The following is a 14462-nucleotide window of genomic DNA, read 5'->3' as shown; positions in this document are numbered from 1 at the left end:
AAAAGGCTGGGATGCTGGGTATGGGGAGCATCATGAGAAATGTTGGGGATTTAAGTTTTTTTAAAGGGTGTGGCTTGGTGAATATAAAAAAAGGAAACAGTAGGACAGCATGGGAGAGGCTGGATGTGGGTGTGGCTGAGTGAGGGGGAGTAGCCAATAGCATGGGAGAGGCTGGATGTGGGTGTGGCTGAGTGAGAAGCAATGGCCGATAGCATGGGAGCAGCTAGACGTGGGTGTGACTAAGTGAGAGAAAGTGGCCGATAGCATGGGAGTGGCTGAATGTGGGTGTGGCTGGTGAATATAAAGTGGGGGAGTGGCCGATGGCATGGGAGAGGTTGGACGTGGGTGTGGCTGAGTGAGGGGGAGTGGCCGATGGCATGGGAGAGGTTGGACGTGGGTGTGGCTGAGTGAGGGGGAGTGGCCGATGGCATGGGAGTGGCTGGATGTGGGTGTGGCTGAGTGAGGGGGGAGTGGCAGACAGCATGGGAGAGGTTGGACGTGGGTGTGGCTGAGTAAAGGGGAGTGGCTCAACATCAGAAGATGAGAGCTGGGTCAAAGGAAATTATGTGAAAAATGATACAAAACATGAAGCACTACACCCTAATGAAGTGGTTATCTGACTGTCCAACGCCCAAGCTAACAACGCAAGGTCATCAAGGCTGCAAGCTAAAGACTCAAGACAAACGCATGTAGCTCCACTCCATGCATTAGCCACATTTTTGTTATGATCTTAACGTCCCCATTAAATCATGCACCCATTAAATCATGTTTACAACACTTCCCTCGCTAGCATGCAATTTAAACAAAATCCTGCAGCATAAAAATAACAGCCGAAAATAATAACTATTCACTTGTGAGATCTGTTTGACAGAAAAACACCCGTGCCTACTTTCCTGAGAAACTAAAGTATCCCAAACAGCCTAAGAACAGGTAATTACTGGAAAACAAATTTGAAGTTCTAATAATAACAGAAATAACAAACAACAACAACAACAACAATAATAATGAATACTCACAATTTCTCCTCATCTGTACTGATTGGGGTTCTGGAAAAGACAACGGTGCAATGTAAAAGGGCAGCAGGTTGCGAGTATGCCCAGCACAAACCACAGCAGACTCACCGTTCAAGTCGCATTTTCCGTTTCTCTGTCTCGACTAAGTGGAAACTGTGCTGCTTTGGGCCGGTGAAACCTAAAGTTACTCTGCTTTTCCCTTTGCAAATTCAAGCAAGCTGCAGTGCGGCTGGTTTCAGAGCAGAGAGATATTAACATATTCTGATATTTCCAAAAAAGTATATTTTGGGTCCTTCAATTAATCAGAAAAGAATAACTTCACTGAGACATAAAATCTTATTGTTAAAGCAAGTATAATTAATGCTTCCAAAGTTATTTACTGTACAACTGAAGGAAAATGAGCATAATAATCTCTCTTTCTACGTCTGTATTTCAAAACGTTTCCTGCTAAACATCAGCAAAAAAAAAAACACCTCCCTACTGGTGAAATTGCAGAATCAAACAAGTTTCAAGACCGGTGGAAACCTGTATTTAAACGGTTTGTCTGATGCAACAAGCCTGCAAGAATCAAGAAACAGGATCCCTGTGTTTTCAGCGAAAACAAAAGGAACTGAGAGGGCTTCCCCGGGAACAGCCAATCAGAGGGATTCAGCTCCCTCTTCCTAGGCCTCGGGCAGCCAGCGGGAGGTGGGGGAGGTGACATCATCATGAAAGTGAGAAGCAAGGGGCACTTACAGTGGTGGTGGTGCACTTTCAGTCACTGAAAGGAAGGGACTGAAGATTCTATGTGCCTGTTGAATTACCCTGTCTCAGACAGACAACCTCCCCAAAAACCTCAGCATAAAATGCTGCTCCTTAAGCTAAAGTGGGGGGGGGTTCTGCTAGCATGATGTTCCGGTGCCCATGAGCTGAGCTTCAGCCTCTCCACGTCAACTCCTGCCACTGACCCCCCCACGCTGCACACCCCCCAGCTCTGGCAGGCTGCCACAGTTACAGCTTCCTGCCAACGTGGCACTGCTGAGTTCATCACCCCCCCCCCCTCACAGACAGCAGCCAGACACAGCTGCACCTCCATCTTCCCAAAGGACATTTTGCCCGTATCTACCCTGCCCCCCCATCAGTCCCCTCCATCTCTGCCTCTTTGCCTCCCTCTCTCCTCGTTCCTCCCATCTCCACAGTAGAGCCATTTCAGCTGTGCTGCCCCCCCCCCCCCACCCCCCACCAAACAGACTAGACTTCCTGATGCCCTCATTCATGCCAACTGCAATGCCGGCTTGTGAGTGTGAGAAACCAAGCTCTTTGTCAAAGGTCCAGGAGGGTTGACTGGTGCACCAAACACCCTCTCCATCACCCACAGCCACCCCCTACCCACCCCCCCCCCCCCCCCCAACCAATAGAGGGAACTCACTGGATGTCGAACATCTTGTCCAGCAGCGTTTCAGCCATGGCCTTCTCTTTCATCTCCAGCGGGATCCTCTCTGTGGCTCGGTGATTTTCTACCTCGATCAGCTCATGCTCGTACGGTGTCATTCCCATCATCCTCTTTGTTCTGGACATGTTGGGAGGGGAGGGGGATCATCGGGGGCTGTTAGTGCACATGCTCAGACAGAGTATGCTGAACAGTGCTGGGATTGGGGCAGGATTAGTACAGGTACGCAGGCTGTTCGCATGGTTTAAGGATCATTGTGAGTGTGACCCACAGCTAGTGCACGTTCAGCTGAACCTTCAACAGCCTCCTACCTGGCATCAGGCAAGCAAACATTTCTCCACATCTATCCAATGCTAAAGAAACCACAATCTCAATAACATCGTGCATTAATTAGTTTGGTCTTCTAAAAAAAATAAAACACACACAACTTACTTAATTCAGGCTGACTTCCTTAAAAGATAATCATAAGATTGTGAAAATTAGCTTTTCCTATATAAAAAAAGGGGCTAATATTGACCACAGGCCTGTAAAAGCCAAGCGCCCTGTGAGCTATTGTGTTTGGTGAAATGGAAGAGCCGGGATCACAGACGCAAAGCGCTTTTCTCTGCCCAAAAACACAAAGAGGATGCTGGGCACCTGAAGTCGTCCAGCTGCTTGACGACCTCTGAGGAGATGTTATTCTGGATGTCAAGGGCAAAGCGCTTCTGCGTTTCATCACCCAGCAGCTCAGGGCGGAAGCGGTCTAAGTGAGCAACAGAGAAAATGAGCCGAAATGTAACATTTATACAGACGTAACCAATCAGACTGCTTGAAGGCACCGACTCACCTAGCTCAAAGGCTATGTGGCTAGGAATGGACACCCTGAGAACCTGAAAAATAATTTCAATAAAAAATGAAGGCAGCATTCATGTTGCTAACAAAGACTCTCAGACAGGGGCGGCGCCAGGGGGATGCTTGGGGGTTTTATAGCTACCCCTGGAATAACTACAGCACCCCCGTAGCACACCCAAGATATAATTTTTTATGAGTATTTTTAATTTTACATTTCTATTGCATGGGTACTATGTTTGACCAATTAAAAAATAAACATTTATAAACGGAAAAAGATGACGTCACCTAAAAAATGATCTGATTCAGCCAAAGGGTGGAGAGCGTATTTAACGTTTGACCTTACGTACTTTTTTACATTGGGTGCGTTCGACTTGGGCTTAGGTCTGTCTGCAGCTGACCTGATGTGGAGCGAGATCTGCCGGTGGCTGCAGGGGTGGAGTATAAACTGACTGCAGCCAAGTTGGATAACTTCTACTCCTCGTAGTGTGCGAGACCTGACTGCAATGGCAGCACTGCCAGAAGGGTGTAGATAAATCTATACAAATATCACCTGCATGCACATTACTTCTTTTACAATAAGCAACTCCTGATCCAAACTGTTAGCAGTGGAAAGAAAATAAACTATCGTGTATAGTGGCCCTGTGTAAAAAGATAGCTGCCAGGAAAAAGATCAAATACATGTATTTCACGGATTCAAAGTTTTTGTTGTCATGTAGAGTACAATGCAATTCTTACTTGAATGTCTTCTTCACAGACTGGACGATTAAACAAATAAAGCAGCACAACATTACAGTAACCAACAATAAATAAACAACTAACTTGCGTGTACTATTAGAGCATTTATGTAATTTATTAAAAAATTATTTTACCAGGTAAATTAACTGAAAACCAGTTCTCACTGCTTTACTTGCTTTTGGGAGAAATAGCAGATAATGCATCGGAACTGGCAGGAATACGTGTAACTAAACTTCAGCCAATAAGGGCAAAGTTGTGTCGTCATGGAGGCGGTTCCAGTTTGTGCAGCTGGCTGAGAGGTGCTGCATGACCGGTCTCAAGTCGTCTTGCTCTCGCGAGGTTTTTATACCATAAATGCATTGCTTTAACCCTCAAAGAACAAGAGCTCTGGACAGTGAAAAAAATCATTGATTCCTTTTTACTAAACCACAACAACAGGTACATTGTGCTGTTATGAAGACATCTAATAGTAAATGAAAGATTTTCCAATCTCTACCTCATTTTGAGTTTAATTATTTGGGATTTTATGTCTGGAATGGAATACTGCTTATTCCTGGTGACTCATTTCAAATACTTTTCCTACTACTATGTTCATGATGCAGTGTGCTTCCGTTTCTGTTTGTATTGAGCAAGTAGATTTGTGTGTTGTTTCATTGTCAGAGATTGTCTGTAGGTTTGTTGTTCATGCCTACCATGATGTGTAAGCATACATGTGCATATACGTGTTGTGTAATAAAAAACAGTAATAACACATCACCAGGAAACATAAATTTCACAGCACCCTAAATGAATTTCGGACCGTATTTTAAACCACTGAAATTGTGGCAGCGTATTTGAAACAGCGAAAATAATGGGACTGAATATTGTAAAGCAGAAATAAGAGGACTGAATGTTGCTGCTTGAATAATAAAGATGCGAATAAAACACATGGAATATTTTCAACTGAATTTGTTCTTTTGAAATTTATTTTGAGGCAAAATTAAATGAACTGAATTCATGTGGTTGAATTATAAACATGCACTTTAAAATTGCAAATTTGCAATTGTATTTGAATTATGTCACACTTTATGCGTCCACATATGGAAAACGCAATTGCAAATGCAATTTGCAATTCCTTTTGAAAAATGTCTGGGATTTCCCTCCATATCAATCAGCTGAACTACCGATATATAAAATACATTATTAAATAGCCTTGTACAGAAAAATGTCCACCAGGTGGCAATATTGAACATGTACAATTACTTGTACATCAATAAAGATCATTTGAAGTTGAACAAAATACAGTACTAAGTAAAACCAGCCCCATGTTCATGTTTAGATACAGTCAGTTTTGAACACAGACAGTGGGGTGAGAGAACAGCAGAAGTACAAAAAAAAAAAAAGCTGAACCAGCAAGTAGCAGAAACAAGTCAATTCAACTGCGGAGTCTGACTTCCACCACAAAGAGCTCGACGGAATGAGGCGAGATGCAGAGGCAGAGAGCGAGGGAGGAAGCAGAGCCCTGAGGGTCATTCCCACAGCATAGAGGAAGCAGAAGGTCAGCGAGCGGCGAGGGTGATGGGTGCTGTCATAGGGGGGGGGGGGGGGGGGGGTGGGTGAGGCGGCGATGGTGGGAGAGGGATGCACAGCAAAAGGTAGAAACAAGGGGTATACGAATGGCAGGGGCCTGATCTGTTTAGGTAGGGAACTGCAGATGAAAGGGAGGCTAAGGTTGCATTCATGCAGCACACAATGCAAACCCCGGCCTAACCCCCCCCACAAGGGGTTACTCGCCACAACCCCACCCTCAGGGATATTCATAACCTCCACCCCATAGAGATACTCGTCACCCCCCCACAAAGATACTCATCACCACCCCCTGTAGGAAATACTCTCTGCCCCCCCGGAGATACTCACCGCCCCCTTGTCCAGAAATGTGTTGTAGAAATCAGAGAACTGCTTCTTGGTCTCTTTGGCATTGTAGGTCCTGAAGAGGTCGGCATGGAGGTAACAAAGCTGGAGGGGCGGGAGACGGTGAAGGAGGGAACACGGGAGCAGAGAGATGCAGGGGGGGGGAGTGTTAGCAGTAACCGGGAGGAGCCCAGGGGGTTACAACATTCAGTCTGTTTAAACACCATGTCATAAATGCCACCAGCATGACAAAGAACAGAATCTGAAATGACACTCTACCACAAGGGTGACAATGGAACCTGCAGGGAGACAGCTATGCAGCCTGAGCAAAAGCAGACACAAGTGCATACACACGCAGACACACATAGACAGGTGTGCATACACACACAGTCATACACAGATAGGTGTGCATACATACACAAACACATAAAGACAGGTGTGCAGACACACAGAGACACATGTGCATACACACACAGTCACACATAGACACACATGTGCTTACACACACACACACAAACGGACACACAGCTACTGCAGCGACATGCTGAAGCTCACAGAGAGTGAGAGAAGGGAAGGACAGGGCACGCCGATACCTCAGGCCATCACGGTGTCTGCACGCAGAATAAAGGGAGAGAGGCATGCTTATGACATGCAGTGGCAGTGCCAAAGGACGATGTCACATGACCAAAGTATCATGTGACCAATTTTCACACCCCTATTTCTACTCTTATTCTGACTTCTAATAGGCTCATTTCAAAACAATAAATCATGCCCTAATAGCATAACTACAAAACTCAAGCAATTAAAAACGTTTAGAAACTAATTAAAAATTATAATTTAGTTTTCTTTAAAATACAGTGCATAGAGGCAGCAGTAGAGTAGGTTTCGCAGAATCATCTCTGGTTGGTGAGGAGTGACTGGAGACATTTTCTCAAAATCAAAAAGTGATACACCTGTACAAACACCAGCACACATACCGGCCATTATTAAAAACAAAGAAAGGCTATACTTCCTGAGGTCCATAAAGACCCCTGATCGGTCCCTGCAATTGGCAAAGGCTCACCAAAGGTGCGCAGTCAAACTGGAGCATGACATGTTGGAGGAAGACCAGCAGGTGGGTGGGCCGGGTCTTCACCAGGTCGAGACTACTAAAATGGCTGCAGTAGTCATCTACTGCCTGAGAGGAGGAGTGGGGCAGGGGCAGCCGGAAAGGGGCAACGAGGGGCACAAAAACAGAGGGGTGATTGCTAACAAACCAAAATCTACTGGGACAACCACAGAAAAATGTCATTAAATCCCTTTCACTGGAGTCGGAAGGCCTGTTCCCTAACCCAGGTCTGTGAGGAGAACTGCAGCAAAGACACACTTACGGACTCAAGGTCAGTCTCAAAGTCCTCATCTTCTGCACCGATGATGCTCATGGCGTCCTTTGAGCTCTGTGCTCCAACCAGGCCCCTCTGTAGAGAAAAGTGAGGGGGGTTAATGCACTCATCCACAGTCCTGCTGGGGGGGGAGGGGGGGCTGGATCACCAGAGATTCAGTGTCACTGAGAGAGAACGTTGCTGGGAGGCTATAGTGACAAAAGAGCCTGGACCTCACTGGAAAAACTTGGCCACTGGAGCATGACTCACTACCAGCTATGCCCCTGCTAGGAGCCCTGAAACATGAGGATGACCTGCAGGGGGCGCTGTGCCAAAAAAACCACGAGCCCAGCAAGGACTGGGAGAAGGCAGCTGGTTAAAGCATGTGCGCAAGGAAACAGCACTGTTTCCACACTGCACTTCCCCACTCAAAATCCTGCTGTTTCTGATTCTGTGTGCTTTTAATCAGGGGTGTTTACTGTACAGCTTCTGTTCAAGCTATTTTAAGAACCTTTGACGGCTATATTTTAGCTTAGTTGTAGGTTCCTGTTTTTCTCATTATTTTAACTTGTTTTGGTTCTCCTGAACATTGGTTACCTCACTTCCCCCACCCAAACTAGCTAGCTCTGCTGACAGGGACTAGCAACAGGAAATAAAACGAGTAGTGTGGGCGTCTGCTGCGCAAAGCAGTGAACCCGAGATAACCCAAGTGAACACAAGGTCTAACCTATGGTGCAAAAAGCCTCAGCATGTATTTTTGTTGTACTCAGAAGCTTTTCACCAACTCGGAGCAGCATCTTCACTTCACAAAGAGCACACAAACCAAAATAGGCTCACATATCAAACTTAATACATTGAAAAGATCAAGAGCCCGGAAACCCGTTACTGAAATATTACATTATCCAAACACAAAATTATATCATTAGGGGATATCTTAATCTGTGTTCAATCTGAAATACCTGTTTAAATTATTCAGCAGGCATTTTTCAAATCACCAAGCATGTTGCATTAATTGCAGAGCATTAATAAAAACTGGTAAAAGGATAAAAATGTAAGCAAGTTTGTTTGGTGCGAGGCTTTGGTGACAGCTGTCTACAGGCTGAGCCACAAATCCGGGAGGAACAGTCATCCGGCTTGCGTCTGGGGTCAACTTTTCGTCAGGCACACGGGAAAGCATCACAATTATGAATGAGCACGGGGGGGCGCTGTGTCTTCAGGGAACACATGGGGGCCACCAAACTTTCCAGTCCTACATGGGATCGTCTATGGATTTTCAGCTCCCTAAAATTGCAGGTCAGCTGTAATGACATCCCTTACAAAAACTACATTTTCCATAATGTACTGATGAAACAATCATAAATCAATGTAATATTTGAACAAATCTAAATTGCTCAGTTCCCTATTAGCCAACTCAGTGGCTGCAACAGCTTGCATGATCTCACCAGGTCTTACAAATGAACATTTATAATATTACTGTCAAATTAAGTCCAATCAAGTAACATTCACAGACTCACACTAAACACAGTACAGTCCACAACACTATAAACAAGAAGAAAAAGTGCAGGAATAACACAGAATTAAGTTATATGACAGTCAAAGCTGAATGGCCTTATTTTTATGCAGTTGTCTATACATTGCCCTAATTGCTAATGATGTAATTACTATTTACACTGACTGCCTTCTGTACAATTCAGCACAGTAATTGTATAGCCTAAAATAGAAATGAATGGCTATTTGTTTATTTTGTAAATTGTCTTCTCTTAATCAGATTGAGGCAATGGGAAATGAGTTAGGACTCGCTGGGGTCCTCGCTGGGTCCCGCAAAGCTGCCCCTAGAGGCGCCTGAGCAGAAGGGCAGGGTGGCAGAGACAGGAAGTGGGTGTAATTTCCTCAGGAAACGATCAGAGCCATTTCTCGTTGACTCCCGCCCAGACTCTTGTGAAAGAAAAGACAAACAGGGTTGGCTGAGGGTAAGGTTGTATGTGTGTGTGTGCATGTGTATGTGCGTGTGTGTGTGTGTGTGTGTGTGTGTGTGTGTGAGGGAGGGAGGGTGGGGGCGGGGTTAGGTTAGGTTAGTCTCTTGCTTATCTGAATGGAAATAATAAGCAGTCGACTAAGCGAACTCCAACCTGAGGGGGAAGCTGGTGATGGCCTCTGTTGAAAGAGAAAGCAGGCCTGAAAGCTCTGATACGACACATGAAGGAAGCTGCTTGTTTTGCTGGGGGGAGAATCCTGTTTTACAGGCTTGGTGTTTAAGTGCTACGACGACATGAAAGCTACTGTATCACGGCTCGGCGGTGCGATTCATTCACAGCTTTAAATGGAAGGCATGAATTCAGGTGTCACTGGACACACGCCCTGGCAGGGAATGGAGGGAATGGAAGAGCAGGCCAAGGCCTGCCAAGCCACCAGGAAGACGCTGACTGCGATCTCCACCTGGCTGCAGGGGATATGGGGGTGTCTGCCACACACCCCCCCCCCCCCCCAAGCCACCCAGCGGGTCAGGTGTGGGCTGCCTGCTAGTACCTTGAAAGAACATGCCCCTAGCGAGACCATGGATACAGGAACAGGAAGTGCAGAGAGGTGTTCTGAGAAAAATACAAGAAAAAGATAACGTGCAACAGGATGCTCATATGACGAAACTGAGAGAGACAGAGACAGAGAGGGAGGGAGGGAGAAAGAGATGACACCAGTAAAGGTGTGAAATGAGGCTCCCTTGTTCTCGTTCTCACGCTCCTTCACAGAGCCACCCAATTAGCCCTGCTACCCAAACCACCACAGTACAGTGGTGGACATGTGGATTGTCTTCCTACCTCAACGGAAACAAAACAAAAGGACCTTCAAGAAGCACAAATTATTAAAGCATCTTTCATTAGAGCCTCGTTCGTTCAATGCTCTGAAAGAAACACATACCTCTCAGTGCCCCCCTGCCACACCCACGGTCACCCCAGGCACTACGTCACAGGCAACACTGAAGCTTTTCAAAGTCAGGGACACTTATTGGCAAGGTCTGGAAATCGGGTGGGGGGGAGTTGGCGGGGTAAGGGCGGCACGCCTAAACGCTTCCAAATGTTTGTCTGGCACTGAAGTAATTGCACCATGCCGCCCCTCTCTCCCAAACGCACTGTTCGATCCATGGACTTCCCATCTCGGGGGCCCTCCGTGGCACAAATGTGGCTCAGCGAGGAAAAAAAAAAACACTGCGGAGCCTTGCCAGGATTAGTTGGGGGGGAGGGAGGGGTGCCAGACGGTGACCCCGGTGACATGCGGTATGAACCTACAGTAAATGCACAGGGCAGCCTACTCCCCGCATAAAATCCTGGCCAGTTTTGGAAACTCTTACAGTTCCTGTAAAAATAATCCTCATCACACAGGTTAGCTTAGCTGAAAGCCCACAACAGCCAAATCCTTGCCGCGCTCAACTGAGCTCTCATTAACAACGCATGTATTGAGCATTCTCCTGCCCCACCATCACCTGCCTGCAGTCAGTTTGTACAGCCCACCCCATCCCTGAGTAAACACACTCTGCGTGGTCCAGTCTCATATTTTCCGTTCCCACTGGGAATGAAAGAGCTCTTTTTGGCCTCTTGTTAACACCCGCACCTCCCTGAGCTGTCTGACCCAGGAGAAAGCATGGGAGAGGGGGGGACACAGCCCAGGACCGGACATAGTGCTCCGGAGGGGAATCGGGGATCACGCGCTAGTGTCTGCACTCACGTAGCCGCAGGACCTGACACAGCGCTCTGCAGGGGGATCAGAGATCCCGTTTTGGCGTCTGCACTTGTGAAGTCGCAGGACCGGACACGGCGCTCTGCAGGGGGATCAGAGATCCCGTTTTGGCGTCTGCACTTGTGAAGTCGCAGGACCGGACACGGCGCTCTGCAGGGGGATCAGAGATCCCGTTTTGGCGTCTGCACTTGTGAAGTCGCAGGACCGGACACGGCGCTCTGCAGGGGGATCAGAGATCCCGTTTTGGCGTCTGCACTTGTGAAGTCGCAGGACCGGACACGGCGCTCTGCAGGGGGATCAGAGATCCCGTTTTGGCGTCTGCACTTGTGAAGTCGCAGGACCGGACACGGCGCTCTGCAGGGGGTTCAGGGATTGTGTGCTGGCACCCGCACTCACGTAGCCTCAGTACCAGAGACAGAACTCTGCAGGGGAATCGGGGATCATGTGCTGGCAGCCGTGCTCACATGACCTCAGGACCTGACACAGCACTCTGCAGGGGAATCAGGCAGCCCATTCTGGCGTCTGTGCTCGTCTAATCACAGGATGGACACAGCGCTCCCCAGGGGGATCAAGAATCATGTGCTGGCATCTGCGTTGCCACAGGACTGGACATAGGTCTCTCTTTTAGCTGCGACTTCTTCCCCTTACAACAGATGCTTCATTCCATAAATTTAACTAAAAATGAAAAACCCAGAAACACCACAGATCTAATACCCTACAATGCCATTAATAAAATATTAGTTTCCACACCACCGCAAACCCTTGCTGCTATTTCAAGACAATAGTGAAAATGAGCATGACGACATTACTTTTGCACTCCATTCAAAATTGCCAGAATAACAATGTTAGTCCACATCTGCCCTGCGGTTTTCAGGCTAACCCCCCTAACGGCCTCCACAAGGCCCCCTACTGAACCAAAAAAAAAATAAAAAATAGCACCTTTTTCAGAAATTATGTAAAGTGACTGAGAGAGATGGGGAGAACGGAAACATTAAATAGCCCACATTCCTCCAGAACAGACACAAGGTTCAAACAAGACTGCACTTGCTTAGGTGGGGGCGGGGGGGGGGGGGGGGGGGGGAGTTGGGGGGGTGGTAGAGCAACAGGAAGCATCAAAGGCCTGTTCACAAGGAGGAACAGCTGTGTATCTATATCTCAGGTGAGGTCTTTTGTAGTGCAATTCAAAATAATTTCAACCATTTCCATACATACCTCTAAAAAACTTGATTCTGAGCAGCTTAGCTATAAAATAATCTGCTTTCTTACGATTCATCTGAGTATGCTGCTCACATCCTACGAGCCTCCAAGTCTCGGCAGATCACAAGTATACCGCATGCGATACGTCACACAAATGCAGCCAGCATCGCAGCACCCCCCCTTGCATTCCCACCCCAGAACAAGATGTCAGATCTCCCACAAACAGCGAGGTCTGTGGCAGCAGGCTTGTCCCTGAGGTGTGAAAAGGAATCCAAAAAATAAGTATGGACAGTACAGTTTGGGCTCAATTATCCATTTCCAGTGGCTGGAAAGTGACTTGACACAGCAAAACATAACTGCTGACACCAGCATGTGAAAATGCATGCCGATTATGCAACGGCTATCACTTAGCAATTTAGGAAAAGCTACTCCTCTTTTAGGAAGAACAGAAATGCACAGCAGCTAGCTGAAAAGCAACATACTAATGGACCATTAATGGTCATGACAGAGAAAAAAAAAAAATAATAATAATAATAATAATGATAATAATAATAATGGGTGGATATTCGGAGAGGGTCATGGAGAGCACATATACTCACAGATAGACGAGGGGTATGTTAACCAGTATCGGGACTTTACGATTGTGGGGCGGTAAGCTGGTATGGACCTAGACCCGATGTTTAACACAGAAAACCGACAGCAAAGTTTCCGAAGTCAAAGAAAAAAGTCCAGCAACTTGAATTAAAAACGGAGGGCTGAAACACAATACTACATCTGCTGAAAATTGAAATTAGAATAATTAGCCACGTTTGGAAGAAACTGAACCTGAAATACTTGTATTATAACATACACTGATTATACACTTACAGACTGATTTACATGTCACCCGTACCGATGCATTTATCTGCAATATTTATACAAGAAACAGTTGCAATAATCAGTTTTGTTGTTTATGTAAACTGTCCCTTTATTTGAATTTTATTTTATTTTTTTGGAAAACCGTATCAGAAGGGCATAACTTAACACTACGCTTATTCTTTGTATTTATTAAAAGAGGCATATCTACGTATCTCTATCCAACATATTTATATACCAGTCCATTTCAGTACATCTTCATATACACTGAAAAAAAGTATACATGATTTATACACTTCATATATATACTACAGCATTCTAAAATTGCAATACAATACTTAACAAAGGAAAGAAAACAAGGGCAATCGTGTGTATATTGACACGGAAACACGCTTGCAATCACTTCGCTATTTAGATGGCTACACTTAATAAAGTCACTTTGGCACGACCGTGAACATTGCCATGTGACACGGCGACTTAACCTGGCGATCGCGTTGTGTATGGCTCCTTTGGGCCAGTTCGACTGGGTAATCGTCCGATCCGGCTATCCACAGCACCCCCGGCCATCACCAACCCGTTATGCACCGAAATCAACAACGCCAAGATCATATCCCGATGGACTGAAAACTTACCTCAAATTTATGTATAAGGAAGAGACTGCCGTTCAATAAGATTTCCGGTTTGAAAGTCGCCGTTTGTCGTTTGAAAGAAACATTGCAACGCGGAAGAGCGAGTTTCAAGAGTAACAAAGTCGATCGCGTTATTTTTTTTACATGTAAAAAAAATCCCGAAGACCCGTTCGTATATACCCACTCTATATGTTTGCCTTTAGGACAAATATAACAATGTTTTACAGCATGTGATTTCTTCAAAAGGTCATCTACCAATATCGTAATGAAATTATTTCAGCCTGGCAACTTAGTTTCGCTCTTTATCGATTTCACTCTTCCTGTTAGACTTCCAGTGAAGGGGGAAAAAAAAACCCTGACCGATCAGTAGCTCCTTTCTGAAGCTCAGTTCCGCGGTGTTACATTATATTTGTCCCCCTGCATCAGTCTCCTTGTAACAGTATTAGCGTGGTGTGCTGCTTATTTGCGTCTACAAAGCATATATGACTACATGCATATACAGATTATTGTGAATTTTCAACAACCGATTTAAAACAGAATAAATATTCTGTCCTTAGTCATAGACACTAATATCACATATGTTCCTCGGTGGCACGCCTCGCAATGAATGCTGAATGATTTGTGTCTATATATATTTTCGTTATGCAAAACTGAAAGATGCCAGGACTTCAAATGAGTTTAGATACAATGCTACTGCATAAGACACTAATTTATACATACACATACACATAAATACATACATACATAAATACATACATATATGCTATTTTTTCACGCAAATCTAATAGAGAAG

At 45.7% G+C, this 14462-nt stretch overlaps 1 protein-coding gene across 15 annotated transcripts in view; it reads right to left on the bottom strand.

Moving 5' to 3' along the window:
• arhgef1 (Rho guanine nucleotide exchange factor (GEF) 1) overlaps positions 1–14462 on the bottom strand; it is a 28726-nt gene that overhangs the window by 13933 nt on the left and 331 nt on the right. For 12 of the 15 annotated variants that reach the window (XM_023833273.2, XM_072716581.1, XM_072716579.1 and 9 more), the window contains exons 2-8: positions 7269–7355; positions 6962–7075; positions 5905–6003; positions 3269–3311; positions 3079–3184; positions 2422–2562; positions 1017–1046 (exon numbers count right to left, since the gene is read on the bottom strand). In XM_023833273.2, the coding sequence (XP_023689041.2) occupies positions 1017–1046; positions 2422–2562; positions 3079–3184; positions 3269–3311; positions 5905–6003; positions 6962–7075; positions 7269–7355 (620 nt within the window). Of the gene's footprint in view, positions 1–1016; positions 1047–1121; positions 1509–2421; positions 2563–3078; positions 3185–3268; positions 3312–5904; positions 6004–6961; positions 7076–7268; positions 7356–13522; positions 13641–13672; positions 13807–14462 lie in introns of those variants that run through there. The other 3 variants (XM_072716584.1, XM_072716585.1, XM_072716586.1) reach the window with 3 other exon arrangements.

Source organism: Paramormyrops kingsleyae, chromosome 9, assembly GCF_048594095.1.
Source record: "Paramormyrops kingsleyae isolate MSU_618 chromosome 9, PKINGS_0.4, whole genome shotgun sequence".
Classification (NCBI taxonomy): Eukaryota; Metazoa; Chordata; class Actinopteri; order Osteoglossiformes; family Mormyridae; genus Paramormyrops; species Paramormyrops kingsleyae.
The sequence above is the reverse complement of the archived record's forward strand: the minus strand, read 5'-3'. Positions and strand labels throughout refer to the sequence as shown.